The following is a 14101-nucleotide window of genomic DNA, read 5'->3' as shown; positions in this document are numbered from 1 at the left end:
TAAGTATTTCTCAAGTCGACCAGGGTTCTCCAGTCCACCAGGAGCGAATGGGCTCTCTTCATTTGTTGTTGTGCCGATGATTATCGGAAGTCGTATGAAGCTTGCGGTCTGAAGTTGTAAGCTAGGAAATACTTTGATTATATATCCATCCAATGCAGGCGAGCAAAGCGCGTCTAGCGTCAGAGGATCATCACCAGAAACCTTTTCGATTTAACAATCAAGCTTGTCGAAAGGCATATTGCGTAGGCATTGCAGTGTGTCCTCAGCTCCAACGCAATTCGCCCGGTGTGTCAGTTGAATGTAAGCTTGCTGGGAACTCAACCCGGGCGGTGAAGTCCCTATAGTTTTAGCCTTCACTGGGGGTAAATAACACCTGCAAAGGAGTAGTAAAACCATAGGAAAGGTAGTAAGGCCCATAAGCCTGAATGTTCTTCCATCCGTCCCATGAAACGTTGTTCGGATGCGGTATGCTAAAGCGCAGGTCTCCTGTAGGGGGCATCGCATATGGCCTTCCGAGGAAAATATCCTGTGCGAAATAATGGTTTCACACTCTAATATATGTGCCGCTCTAAGTTGTGGCCAAGGGATATTCGCCATCGCATCTGAGGAAAGAGTCGATCTGGAATGGTAGGCCAAAACTCTAGGTCATGTCTCTGTACCAATCCCTTACCAATATCCGCCGCCGGACTCGTCGGCGGCAGCCTTTGACATTGACCCAGAACCATTTTGCTATTTTAGTTATTTTCCCATATTTACCCATGGGGTATGCAGAGACAAGAGCAAAAGACAATTTTTGAACGGGACCTATATAAATTCTTTCCATCACTCTTCTAGCACATACGACCATAGGGTGTGGAAAACAGGGCTTCCCGTCCGCTCAGCCGTACTTAAGCCACACGCCGGTGAGTTAGTAGTTGGGTGGGTGACCACCAGCGAATCCTCACTGTTGTATGTTTTTTTTGTTACCCAATTTTTGTCCTTATCGAAATTTACTGCCGGCCTAGCCTTCAGTTGCTTTTTGTTACCTTCAACTGAGCGCGCTCAGCAATAATGTTTTGTACTTGATTGAGTATGTTGTATGCTCCCTACGCTGACGTAACCTTCCCTCTCATATTGAGTGTTCGTTATAGGTGTATTGTTTCCGGCGTACAGCGTGGTTAAAGTAGGTTCAACAATAACGCAATCGGTAAACGACCCTAGGAGCTTTAATGTATAGCATGTTTTATACCTCGTTTACACAGTTACTAGTTCACATTCGGGATATACCTCAACCTACAGTGCGCTATTATGGCCGAGGACAACAAAGACCGAGAATGCCGGTATGATCATCAACTCGTGCTACTGCAGCTCTAAATTCGCTAGTGATAGTACCCGCATGGCAATTTAGGGGCTAGATGCACCGAAGCTGATAAAAACAGGCTGAATTAAACAGCTTACAGTGTCGCATATTAAGTGGATATAACATAGACCACATGCCCTTTCTGTGCCCTATTTAAATTGATACTACCTACCCCCTATCCTAATCAGACAAATCTTAGAAATAATTTCGGTGCAGCCGGTTTAGTACGTTTTCACCTCGATCGCGTCCTTTTCAAGCTTAATAACTACCTTCGAACCGCGACATCCCCCCGAGCTGGGGTAGTGAATCAAGCCGTTATCTCACACCAGAAACCCCGATAACTTACAAACAACTACATTGGCAAGCTGAATTAATCAGAGCTTTACTTTGTACGAGATCTCGAAGTCTACCGAGCCCGTCAGACCGCGCGATAAATCAACTTATTACAAGCTGCTGACTCGCGTTGTAAAGTGCTATTAATTCACCGAAAGAAAATAGTGAACTACGCACCGCTAATGAGAAAGGTAAGCAGAAGCGGACTAGATCTCAAATGGAGGTACCCTCGGCCGAGGGCTTGTCGGTTTTGCAAGTCTCAGTATCAATTATGCAGCTAGAGGGAGTTATTAAACCACTAATGTATGGTGGGTGTGTTGCTCGCTTACTGAATACGCTAAGGTGAGAAGCTGGATGGGTAAAAATCACAATTCTTCGCACGACCGCCACACTGACCTCAGTGAGGCAACTATGTGACACTACTGAGTCGTCTTGATTCCGCTGTCTACTCCGTCTTTGGCATCTACACACAGCTACTATTGCCACCTGAGACTAGTCAATGACAACTCAGTGATATGGATGCTAATCTAACCCTAATGCATGCTTAGTGTGTATCAGGATGTCCCAAGAGATTATTATAAACATAAATGCCCCGTATATGACCCGCCAAGAGCCCTCGTTCTCTTTTTAAGTGAGCATATAGGTTCATAGCGAACTACCATACCAATTTTCCCAAAAATTTTCCTCCGTCATTTGCAGCCCTCCCAGAATATGTCCTACTAGAACATGGCTTACCAGAATCTGTCAACCTTTTTTCTTCTGTTGTCTTTTCTCACTCTGCCTTTAGCCGCTGCAAAAAATGGCTTCACATATCCTCCCAGGGCCGGTGATACAGGCGAATATATCTCTGATTTAGTCTTCACCGTTGGCCAAGAGATATCATTGAAATGGACACTGGAATATGACTCCACTGTCGACTTCTGGCTGCTCCAGGATACTGCAGGTGATGGAAACGGCTGCCCCCTGAGCTATAGCAGGTTATGTGGTAGAATTGCGCGTATGTCTCTCACCCCTTATCATTTATAACCGTGCGTTGTATAACCTCTTGGAAATCTAACGAATTTTTTTTACGTCTTCTAGAAAATATCCCAAACAATGGCTCACTTCCGTGGGTCGTCAATCGAATGGACATGTTATTGTCGGATATTTACTACATCGCCGCAGTCTATGATACCAACTATGGATTCACCGCACATTACTTCAATATCACCGACTCTTCCTCTCTAAATACTACCTCTACGACAAGCTCGGCGCCAAGTGTAACTTCATCCTCGGCGCCAAGTGCAACTTCATCCTCGGCGCCAAGTGCAACTTCATCCTCGGCGCCAAGTGAAACTTCATCCTCGTCAGCGTCAGACGGAAGTACGGCAGCCACGAAATCTTCGGATTCCAGATCTAGCTCCTCCACGCCCGTTGGAGCGATCGCGGGTGGAGTGGTCGGTGGCGTGGTCGGCCTCAGCATCATTGCTGTTCTTGCCTTTATGCTTTACAAGAAACAGAAGAAGACTCGGTCTCCTGGCTCTCCCAACCACGGTCAGGTGGACGGACCAGCGCCTAAGTATCAGTATCCAGCAGAGATTGAGATGCCTGGGGTCTACGTGTTGAAACCGGAGATAGATGGTGCTTCGCGTCCACATGAGCTGCCTTCGTGATAGATAATATACCCTCCATGAGACCTTCTCCAACAAGTGGAAAGAAATATTGACAGGCAGAATGACATGAATATGTGGAAAGATGATTTGTTTGTAAGGCGACTATTCATTTATAAGCACAATTTTGTTACGCGATGCTGACGTGTCACTTATTTGCCTTAACTCCGTAGTGTCTCAACAATCTACTCGCAAATGTACTATGGCCCAGTAATTTAGGCCCTGTACAGGCTCGCCCTGTAGAGGTATCGAGAAAGGGTGCTATTTTGGGTGCCAAGTAGGTCAGCTTCCTACTTGTAGAAGGCTTGGTCTTGTATACAACTAGGGTAAGCTTTAGTTCAGTACCAAAATAATCGATCTGCATACTCGAACAACACTATCTATACTTTAGTCTGTACCAAATTCTGTCTCTTTCATCAGCAACCAAGCTTTGGAAATATGCTTGACACGTGGCAACCTGTACATGGAACAATAAACCTCTGTGACATGCTCGCAAACAATTAGTCGTGTCACGGGAAACACCCATCCTTCTCAGGTGTGGGTGTCCCACTGCCATTAGTTTTGAGGGCATTCCTCGGTTTTGTCGAACAGCGAGGTGCATTTACGCAGTGAGGTGGATTCTTCATCGCAGAGGTTCATTGATTTGTAGATGAAACCGATAGCCGAGGTCGGCATTCTGTAATGACATTAATTTTGAAAACATGGGTCTCGAATGAAAAGGTCGACAGGACCTCTGGAGAAGATCAAAGAAACATGATATATAAGCGTGAATTGACCCTGAAATATGCTGTAATTCAGCTGCAGGTAGAGATGATATGAAGCGAGACGACGTTATGCGAGCAATCACTAGGAGGCCCCTTAAGATTTTCCTACTTGTCAGTACGAGTGGTAAGAGCAAGAGGTCAAAGCTGGAGACATTCTGGGTCAGTTGACATTCACGGGCCGAAATAGAAACAGTCACGAACACATAGCTTCATCTTATTACAATACGGTTGATTGGTTAATCCAACCGTCAAATCATAGCCTCAATTATCACATAAGTTGGTTGATCCATCCGTTTCCACCGTCACCTGCTCTAAGTCTCGGAGAATCTGCTCGATATACTCACCCGCGCCACTGAATTTCAAAATATGTGAGATGGCACGATGAATGCTGAGAAGTCGGACGGATGGCATATCAATATCGTGTCCATTCTATTCATCGTTACCGTGTCTATTGAGGCCGGAGGTACCATTCAAGAAAATGATTGAGAGGAAAACCATGTGCGAAAATTTGAGGGGGCCAAGATGAAGAACACGGCATTTTACCCAAATTTGCGTCGATTGGTGTGTGCGCCCGTAGACACACACACATGCGGAAATTCCGTTGACTATGAGCAATGAGGATCGGCACGCTAGGTGGTTACATAGATATACCCTAATGCATGGGTGGTGCGTATCAGGGTGACAGGACAATACTATAGATATGGGTGCTCCAGCAAGTGCCAACACTAAACCCACTTAGCGCCAACGTGTAAAGAAAGCAAACTGGGAGCCTCTTCCCCACCTAAAGTGTAGGTCCGTGCATTTCACAATACCCTCGTACCCCCTAGGTCTCTGATAAGAAATTATTTCAACCTGCTCGCAAGGGCCACCTCCGCTCCATTCCGAGCACTCGGGCGGGACCGGAGAACTTGAACTCCCTTCTCCTATGGTTCACTAGTACAGTATGGATGGAAGGATGGATGGATTTCATTTACCCTGACCCCTTGCAATTAGGTTGATTTCCCGAATAGACTAAAATCGAATCCGTACCTAGCCTAGTGGGTTGTGGTTTATAAGCCAGCCAATTAGCAATATGCAGGCTACCACTATTGTGTAAATACATGATTGTGTGTTCCAATGAGATTGTTCCAAAACTTCCTGAAAGGTGAACTTTGAGCCTTACCTGGTAGGCCTGTGATTGTCTCCACTTTATCCCGTGAAAAGGCTAGGATTGAAGGCGGTGTACCGATAAAGACAGATTCTGGAGTGATCCGCCTAGGACATGGGGTGGTCAGTGAACCCACAGGCATACACTCTAGAGCAGTACAATGCCATCATGGCAAGGCGAAGGCTGGTCACTTTAAGCGCAAAGGTTCCCTCGCACCTCCACCTAGACTGCGACATTGCCCGTCCATGGGCAATTTAGATCTTCGAGTGCCCGTTCGCAACGCCCATCGCCCACGGGCATGCCCACCATGCCCACCATTGCATAAAGTCACCCAGAATGGACGCATAACTCGCTGACTTGGCAGAATAAGTAACTGCTATTTACACCTGTTTTGCTAACTCCATGTAAAAGCTCGGTTTTGATCTATTATATGTATAAATTTGATTGTAATATCTTGGTATATGAAAAATTAGAATATACACGATACGACTTAGAGGAAAGTTCTAATCAATATACTCTATGTTAAGTGGTAATTTTATCAACTTATTGAAACACGCTGTAACAGTTCAAAAATATATTATAAGTCAGTGATAGGAGCTTTCCATTTTCTATAAGTAAATACTAAGTAACATATTCCACTTCATCTCCCGTCTAGATATATTTCTTATAGATAGATCGAAAGATTATTAGTATAATTCTTATTCTACTTCAAAACCAAGGGGATATAGAGTATATATAATAAGTTCTAAGCTTTATAAAGCTTCTTCTAACTAGAGACTACTCTTTAAAAAATTAATGTCAAGGAAAATAGAAGGTTACACTATACCTTTGAGTAATCCTATAGTGTTCTACAATCTACCTTGGTATACTGGAACTATATTTTGTAAATATATATTTCTACTGTATGTTAGTATCACTGAATTAAGCATAATTTCATCGGAATATTATATCCTATGAAGTAATCAATATTAAACCAGACCTCCTATACTAATAAGCTAACATTTTTCATAAAGTTTCAATTACTATTTTACCAAATATTGAAGTCTTTCTCTGTGTGATCAAAACGAGGGAAGTTGAGTCCAATTGGGTTATTACTGGGTTGTTGAGGCACCGGCAGTTGGGTCCGGTGCTGGGTCGGACCTTCGACCCATTTCTGGTGCGTGCGGAAGTCTAGACGTGAGATATAAAGAGCTATTTGGTCCCACCCAAGAGAGTTTTTATGGCATTCCTTTAGTAACTGGAATCCTATTCTGTTCTACGTAGGAAAATCCCACGCTACTATATAGCATATATGAGTACACAAAGAAAGCCCAAACTATTAACTATACTAAAGCGTCAGAGTGCTTCGTTGTATATCTCCAAAGCCTTAAGCTTATGTGAAACTGCCTAGCCGTTTTAATGAGAAAGACACTTCCCGTGGCGCTGACTTAGTACGTCGATAGTCTACGTCTAAACCTCTATAGCACACCACTGAGAAACAATCCTATATCTTTATAGCCCTTGCTGAGATTGATACTGCCCTGAAGTGCTCTATCAAAACAATCGACTATCTATCTACATATACACATGCCACATCACTGTACCGACTCATAGGGGTCCAAAATCCTGCTACCCGTAAAGACACAGAGGATAGGGAGCCCTGATGGTCGGAGAAAAGGCAGGCGTACTGCCACTTTCTCTCAATGGGCCAGAGACCAAGAAGTACGGAATAGGCCGCCTGATCTGTGCTGCACCTATCCTATCCACTGTGTTACTACCGCGATGTGGGAGGTCCTTGCGCCGGAGCTTAGGCTCCTGGTTAGGTTCCCCGGTAAAGCAGACCAGTCGACGGCAGCTGTACGCGCCACTGGCACTCACTACTGGCTCCAGCAAATGGTCCAAATACAACCGCTCCAAGCCAGCCTCCTCAGATATGCAGTAGCCGAAGATAGTCTCGAACTTTGCCCCGTCGAGGAGAATCAGGTTCCGCAGCGATAGCTCGCTCAAAGTTGGCTGTAGCCTCTGTAGAAAAGCTAGTACATCTGCTGATCTCACCCGTAATCCGCGGAGAACGACGCGCTTTTAGGGAGGTAGCGGGATCATCTCGGCTATGTACGGGAAGGATCGTTCACGATGCCGGTTGAGATCCGAGAATATCAGATCCTTAAGTTGATAATGATGGAGTTCTAGACTCTCGAGCCCCCGGCAGCGTTGTACTAGGGCGGTGAGGCCACTAAACGTCGAATCCTGATACAACTCATGCTCTATATCTTCAGGTTCCCTCAACTCATCTTTCTAATACTCGTCCCACTCATCCGCTGAGTCGCCTGTCAGGCCGAAATCCTCTGTCCTTGGATTGATGACCCGATCCAAGAAGCTTACGGCGAGTGTCTTCAGCGATACGAGTGACGTTACTAGCGTGTTGAATTCAAAGTTCATGGCACTAGGCTCGTTGCACGCCAGGCTGCACCGCTCTACACCGTTGTAGACGTCGAGCCGCTGCACCGCGATCCAACTTGCCGCGAACGCCGCTAGCGCCGTAAGGAACGTGTCGGCGGCAGCTTGCCAGATCAGGGTCTAGCCGCCCCCGTCGGCGGGGGTCCAGTCTCGTCTGCGCGTCCTCACGATACACCACGACTGCCAGGGATAAGGAGCGGAGACCCCGGCGCCTACCATGGGCCATGAGGTTGCGGAATATCTGACTCAGCAGGAGAACATCACCGCGAGATGCATGTAGGGTTTAATACTCTGTTTGCCGTCGAGTCAGGATCCCGAAGTCCTGCTGCGCCTTTGCGCGCTGCCCTGTGCCCTCTGCAGCATACTTGACCTCTTGCGTGAGGAATTTGGTGTTGTTCACCACGCCGACCAGTACCAAGTCGTCAATGAAACAACCTAGTCGGCCGGGCTTTGCTGTTGCCTCTGCTACGGCCCGGAGGCTGCGCTCTGTAACGTCGACCTGTCTTTGCTCCAGGTAGGATCCGAGAGACGGGGCTACGGAGACCCTGAGTGCCAGGCCGCGGCTCGTGAGGCGGAGATTGCAAATATCGCGCAAGTTGAGAAACGAGACGATATTGTCGATTGTCTCAGCAGGACACTGCTCGATGGTGCTCATCCTGTCTTGAAAGATTCGCTTTGACCGACATGGGCTGATGGTACTTTACTCGGGGCAGCAGGAAAGAGGGATTGGGGTGGAGTGAAGGGGGATCGACCCTTCTTATAGTCGGCCCTTGACCCAGAACCATTTTGATATTTTGGTTATTTTCCCATATTTACCCATGGGGTATGCAGAGACAAGAGCAAAAGACAATTTTTGAACGGGACCTATATAAATTCTTTCCATGACTCTTCTAGCACATACGACCATAGGGTGTGGAAAACAGGGCTTCCCGTCCGCTCAGCCGTACTTAAGCCACACGCCGGTGAGTTAGTAGTTGGGTGGGTGACCACCAGCGAATCCTCACTGTTGTATGTTTTTTTTGTTCCCCAATTATTGTTCTTGTCAAAATTTACTGCCAGCCTACCCTCCAGTTGCTTTTTGTTACCTTCAACTAAGCGCGCTCAACAATAATGTTTTGTACTTGATTGAGTATGTTGTATGCTCCCTACGCTGACGTAGCCTTCCCTCTCATATTGAGTGTTCCTTGAAGCTGTATTGTTTCCGGCATGTCTCTCTGTGATTATCTCAAATCAATTAGATCCTCTATCAATTAACAGTAGTAAACTTACCCCTAAAATCCGCTTAACGTATATAAACTTGTTAATCATTTCATAGACTGCCGCTAATATATCAGCGCAGATAAATACTAACAATGATGGGCGTTGATTGGCTTTCACAGCAGACTGCTTGAATGTCAGACAATCATCCACCAGGACAGTAACCGAAGAATGGGCGAAGGTAGAACACGGATTTAGATCTGAGACAACTACCAATCATGGTAAGTAGGCCACAATATATTTTTGGACAATTATAGTGAGTCCGAGGAACAGCCCTATAGCAAACGGCGATACAAACACGCCCACCCAGGACAGGACATAAGCTCAATAATTAATAATACAAGCAAAAGCCACTACAAACTGGTAGCTTCCTGATATTAGAGATCCGAGTGCGCTTAGTGCGGTTATGAAAGAGGGCTGAAAGCCGAACGCCTTTTCAATAGCTCTGGCTAGTAGAGGCCTTAGCGATGGAGAGCAAGGAGGTGCGCCCCGAAGCAGATGAAACGCCACGATGTGAACACGAGGAACCCTGATGCATTCTTACTGATAATGGACCAATTAGAACCGCCCAAGGAGCCAGTAGCTATCGAATCCATCCGGACATACAGTGTTGTAACTACCGAGGGAAATGGTCACTTTATCTACCTACCTATCTAGACAATTCAAGTAGTTCCTACCGATCAGCGCCACCTAGCCGACAAGCATTTTAAAAAGACGGGCCAAGAATCGGTACTGAGAAGTGAGTTTCTCTGTGGGTACTACGCAGTGTGAAACACGCAGGGCAATCTTCCAAAAACCTTGGCTTCTAGAAGGCAGCCACGTCTCGAAAGGGGCCGAGTCCCAGCCAAGATGCAAGGTGACAGGATGATGGAACACGAGAATGAGCTGTGAAACAAAGACAGCCAACAAGAATGTCATCCAGCGGCAGTCATTGGCCGGTGGGTCGATGCAAGACCAATATAGTCGATTCGGGCCAGTGCAGCAAACCGAGATCGTCCAGTATCCACGCAAAGCATATACGCCCCTGAAAAGAAAACGAAAAAAGAAATAGCGCACTGGGCCCATGCAGGCGGGCAGCATGTCATACGCAAGGGCACTTGCAGAGGGTGGGTACATACTAAAGTTGCAAGTAACTATACATTTCTTTTCTCAACCCGAAGTAGCGAGTCAGCCGAGACATCAAATGGGCAGACCATCATTGCCTTGGGCAAGAGTAACCAGCGATAGACGCGGGATATGAGCACGTGCGCGCCACGGCTCTGGCAAGACCAAGCATTGGTGAAGCTCACTTGGCGACGCCTCGCTAGAGACGCCCGTTGCTTGACTAGCTGTAGGTTTTGGCTGGGCTGACCCGGACAAGGGGGGCCGAGAAGCAAGCATTAGCCAAGATACCGTAAGATGCTCGGCGCATTGGTGGTCGCATGTATTCATGATTGATATGTTATTGGTTGTTTCCATGGTTGATAATGCATTTGGTTACGGATTTGTTCTATATCTGAACGAGTTCACCGAGTAAGTCTTGCCAATAATATTCTCGACCAGAAATATACATTGTAGAACGTTGAATTGGGAGATTTGACTGTGACTGACACGCGACGCGATCCCACGTGTTGGTCGAAGATGGAGATTGGGGAAGCTTGAGGATGAACACATGGGAAGATACTGGACTGTGAGTGGTCAGAGATCATGCATATCCCCGACCTCTTAGCGTGGAATCTGGTTAAGCCACTACGTCAAATGGGCCAGAGCGGCCCGTTTAGACTTTGGATCTTTAAAGGAACTTTGTCTTTTTAAAAATCAATTTACTTGATTTATTGGAATTGCCATTGTTTCTTACATTTTGTTTGAACCTATCGGACTGGATGGTCATTCATCCACGCGGAAACTCTGTCAATGCGGGAAATGGAATAGTCCCTTGGTCAGACATGGCATTGGATTCGGTTGCCACTTTGGCCGGAGGCAACCCATTGGTATTCGTACCTGGGAACAGTGCAGCTCTCCATTGTAGGAAGGGTTGAGACTAATTACCATGAGAAATGCCAGGATATGTAAAACAACCGATGTAGTATTCGGACATTACTATTTTATTATAGTGAGCAATACTATCGATGCAAGAATGGCCAGAGAGTTGAACAACACATTGCACAAAGGACCAAATTAGACCATCGCCCCCGCGAAGATCTGCTAACATTTATCTACCGCCTACTGATTGTGGCGATCTGCATTTGAATTCTGCCACCACGTGCATAGTTGATTGGCTCCCGGCAGCTCCAGTTTAACTCCACCTGACTCCACTCCGATCCACTGAAACCCAGAAATTCCGTTTTCGGTAATCAAAATCAGCAATTTCTGAACTCCAGAAGAGACTAACGACCCAGTCTGGGTTCCCCAGCGGCCGAAATCCATTTCTTTTTTTTCTTTTCTTTTTTTGCCTTCGGAGGAAGCAGTTTTTTTTTTTTTTTCCTGGGATCGGAGTGGACCCCATTGTCACCGACTTATCAGCGATGGCCGCCAATGCATGTGTCTTCTCGCTTGTTCCGGTCCTTCCTTCTTTTTCCCAATCCCTCTCAATCCCTCATCGTATATAAGGAAAGTTGATCGCCACTGAATTTGGAACTGTCCATCCACAACCCTCGTGGTCACCCTCGACCCTTCCTTCCTTTCCCAAGTGGAATTGACCTATCTAGGCCAAGAAAAACTTGCTCACGCGACATTTGAGGAAACCTCGATCTCACACAATGACCGACTTTGGACCTCGCGCCCCTCATGGGCCTGACATGTCGGGAACTCACAACCCGTTGGAGGATATGGACATCAACGAGAAGGGAGCTTTCGATTCCCTAATCCGGCCCGATGACAGCTACACCCCCGAGGGTACCTACTGGGCTGATCTGCCCCTCATGAAGAAGATCGGTTTCGTCAGCTCCTACAACAACCAGGAGGCTAAGCGAGAGATCAGTGGCATTTGGGCCATGATGAAGGAGGACCCTCTCTCGCCTGTCTCTTACTACTTCCGCAACATGGTCCTGCCCGGTGCTGGTCTCGGTCTGGAGGGTTATGTGCTTTTCTCCATTGGTAACATCAAGCCGCTCTTCCAGAAGGCTTTCCCCGACTGCTGGAAGTCCGCCAAAACCTGCAGTCAGCAGTGGATATACGCCATCGATTATCTCGAAATCATCGGTATCATTGTTGGTCAAATTTTGGTTGGAATTCTGGGTGACTGGTAAGCCATCAATACAAAGTGTCTCCGGAAGATTTCATTATACTAACGCCGAATCTCAGGATTGGTCGTCGTTGGGGTTTGATTCAGGATGCTACTATCATGTTGCTCGGTCTTATCATGTTGACAGCCGCTTGGGGTGTCACTGAGAATGGCTGGGTCATTTGCTACGCTTGGTCTCTGTTCATTTACGGTATCGGTGTTGGTGGCGAGTACCCCATGACCGCCACCAGTGGTATGGAGAACGCTGTCGGCTCTGGAAAGATCTCTACCAAGGAGGATCGTCTCCACCGTGGTCGCAAGGTCACCAGTGCCTTCCTGATGCAAGGTTGGGGTCAGTTCTTCAACCAAGTCCTTCTTATCATCCTTCTGCTATGCTTCCACCACGGCAGCGGCAACAACCCTTACTCCGCCGTTGCTGTCCAGTGGACCTACCGTGTTTCCTTCGCTATCCCTGCCGTTGGTACTCTCTGGCTCGTCTACTACCGTGCCTACCACATGAAGGCCGCCAGCAAGCAGCTCGACGCCGCCAAGAAGAAGTCTTCCGTTACTGGATACGATGCTCAGTCTTTGAAGCTGACCTTCCGCTACTTTGGATTCCGCATCTTCGCCACTGCCGGTGGCTGGTTCGCCAACGATGTCTTCTTCTACGGTAACAAGCTTTTCCAGAGCGAGTTCATCAGTGTCATTAGCCCCCACACCAGCTCTGTCATGCCTACTTGGTTGTGGAACTTGTGCAACGTCGGTGTCTCGCTGTGCGGATACTACATGGCCTCTTTCCTGATCGACAACAAGCTGTATGGCCGCAAGTGGATGCAGATCATCGGTTTCCTGCTTTGCTTCATTCTCTTCATCGTCCCCGCTTTCAACTTCGAGTACTATACGCGCCCGGAGAACATCAAGTCTTTCCAGACCATGTACTTCCTTTCCTCCTTCTTCAACCAGTTCGGTCCCAACTCTGTTTCCTTCCTGGTTGCCGCCGAGGTCTTCCCCACTCCTATCCGTGCCTCCGCTCACGGTATGTCCGCTGCCTGGGGTAAGGCTGGTGCCCTTTTGGCCGCCGTCCTGTACAACTACATCGACACCCAGACCAAGTTCTACGTTGTTCCTTGGTTCGGTCTGGCCGGTGCCATTATCACCGCCTTCTTCCTCCCCGATACCACCGGTCTCGATCTCAAGGAGCAGGAGCGCCGCTGGGAGTACCTGCGCCAGGGCAAGGAAGAGGACTACCACGGTCCCGCCGTCCACCCCAAGCACTTGTCTTGGTACGAACGCTACGTCCTGCGCAAGTGCCGCTTCTACGACGCCGAGCTCGACTACCAACAGAAGGTTGAGGAGTACCGTGCTGAGTGGGAGTCTGCCATGGCTGCCAAGACTGCCGAGAAGGAGACTGCCGATGCTAACTTTGACACTGACGAGTCTCTCCTCGAGGGTCACGTTCACACTTACTTCCACCGTACCAGCCCCATGTTCAAGGGTATGGAGAAGAACGTCACTGCCAAGCAGGACAACTTCACCTTGCCTCCGCCTGCGGAGAGTGAGAACGAAGACACCGAAAACGAGAAGCACTAGCTGTGTTGCTTTTCAGTATATAAATAATTCCCTTTTCTGTTCTTTTTTATTGGCCAAAAGTGTCATGCATATACACTGATTTGTTTTGAAAGCCTGCCTTGCTATATGATCTGATGCATAACTTTGCTTGATGCATGGAGCGGGGATGTTGCCTTGTAATTAGATGTTGATACCACATACCCTCAGTTCCGAATGGACATTTTGCTACATATCATTATTGAATACCTTGAATCAAATAGACTCTTCAGTAGACTTCCATAGACTTAACCCAAAAAACAGCAATTTAAAGCCCGACCTAAGACCTCAGGCAGAAACGCTGACTAAAATCTTCTCCACCCCAGGGCCTGGGAGTGGGCATCAACATATGGGCTCGATCGACTTCAC

At 47.4% G+C, this 14101-nt stretch overlaps 4 protein-coding genes across 4 annotated transcripts; 3 read left to right on the top strand and 1 right to left on the bottom strand.

Moving 5' to 3' along the window:
- Positions 1-2796: 2796 nt before the first annotated feature.
- Positions 2797-3324, top strand: N7529_000731 (uncharacterized protein; the record flags this gene model as incomplete). The annotated part of the gene is made up of 1 exon (XM_057236262.1): positions 2797-3324. One exon carries the CDS (start codon positions 2797-2799, stop codon positions 3322-3324), a length of 528 nt encoding a protein of 175 aa, XP_057103065.1.
- Positions 3325-6993: 3669 nt separating this feature from the next.
- Positions 6994-7209, top strand: N7529_000730 (uncharacterized protein; the record flags this gene model as incomplete). The annotated part of the gene is made up of 1 exon (XM_057236261.1): positions 6994-7209. One exon carries the CDS (start codon positions 6994-6996, stop codon positions 7207-7209), a length of 216 nt encoding a protein of 71 aa, XP_057103064.1.
- Positions 7210-7506: 297 nt separating this feature from the next.
- N7529_000729 (F-box domain protein) lies at positions 7507-8323 on the bottom strand (the record flags this gene model as incomplete). The annotated part of the gene is made up of 3 exons (XM_057236260.1): positions 7507-7772; positions 7837-7880; positions 7959-8323. 3 exons carry the CDS (start codon positions 8321-8323, stop codon positions 7507-7509), a joined length of 675 nt encoding a protein of 224 aa, XP_057103063.1.
- Positions 8324-11663: 3340 nt separating this feature from the next.
- Positions 11664-13717, top strand: N7529_000728 (putative MFS phosphate transporter; the record flags this gene model as incomplete). The annotated part of the gene is made up of 2 exons (XM_057236259.1): positions 11664-12148; positions 12208-13717. The coding sequence occupies 2 exons, from the start codon at positions 11664-11666 to the stop codon at positions 13715-13717; spliced, it is 1995 nt and encodes a 664-aa protein (XP_057103062.1).
- Between the last annotated feature and the right edge of the window lie 384 nt (positions 13718-14101).

Source organism: Penicillium soppii, assembly GCF_028829465.1.
Source record: "Penicillium soppii strain IBT 18220 chromosome Unknown utg000001l, whole genome shotgun sequence".
Lineage (NCBI taxonomy): Eukaryota > Fungi > Ascomycota > Eurotiomycetes > Eurotiales > Aspergillaceae > Penicillium > Penicillium soppii.
The sequence above is the reverse complement of the archived record's forward strand: the minus strand, read 5'-3'. Positions and strand labels throughout refer to the sequence as shown.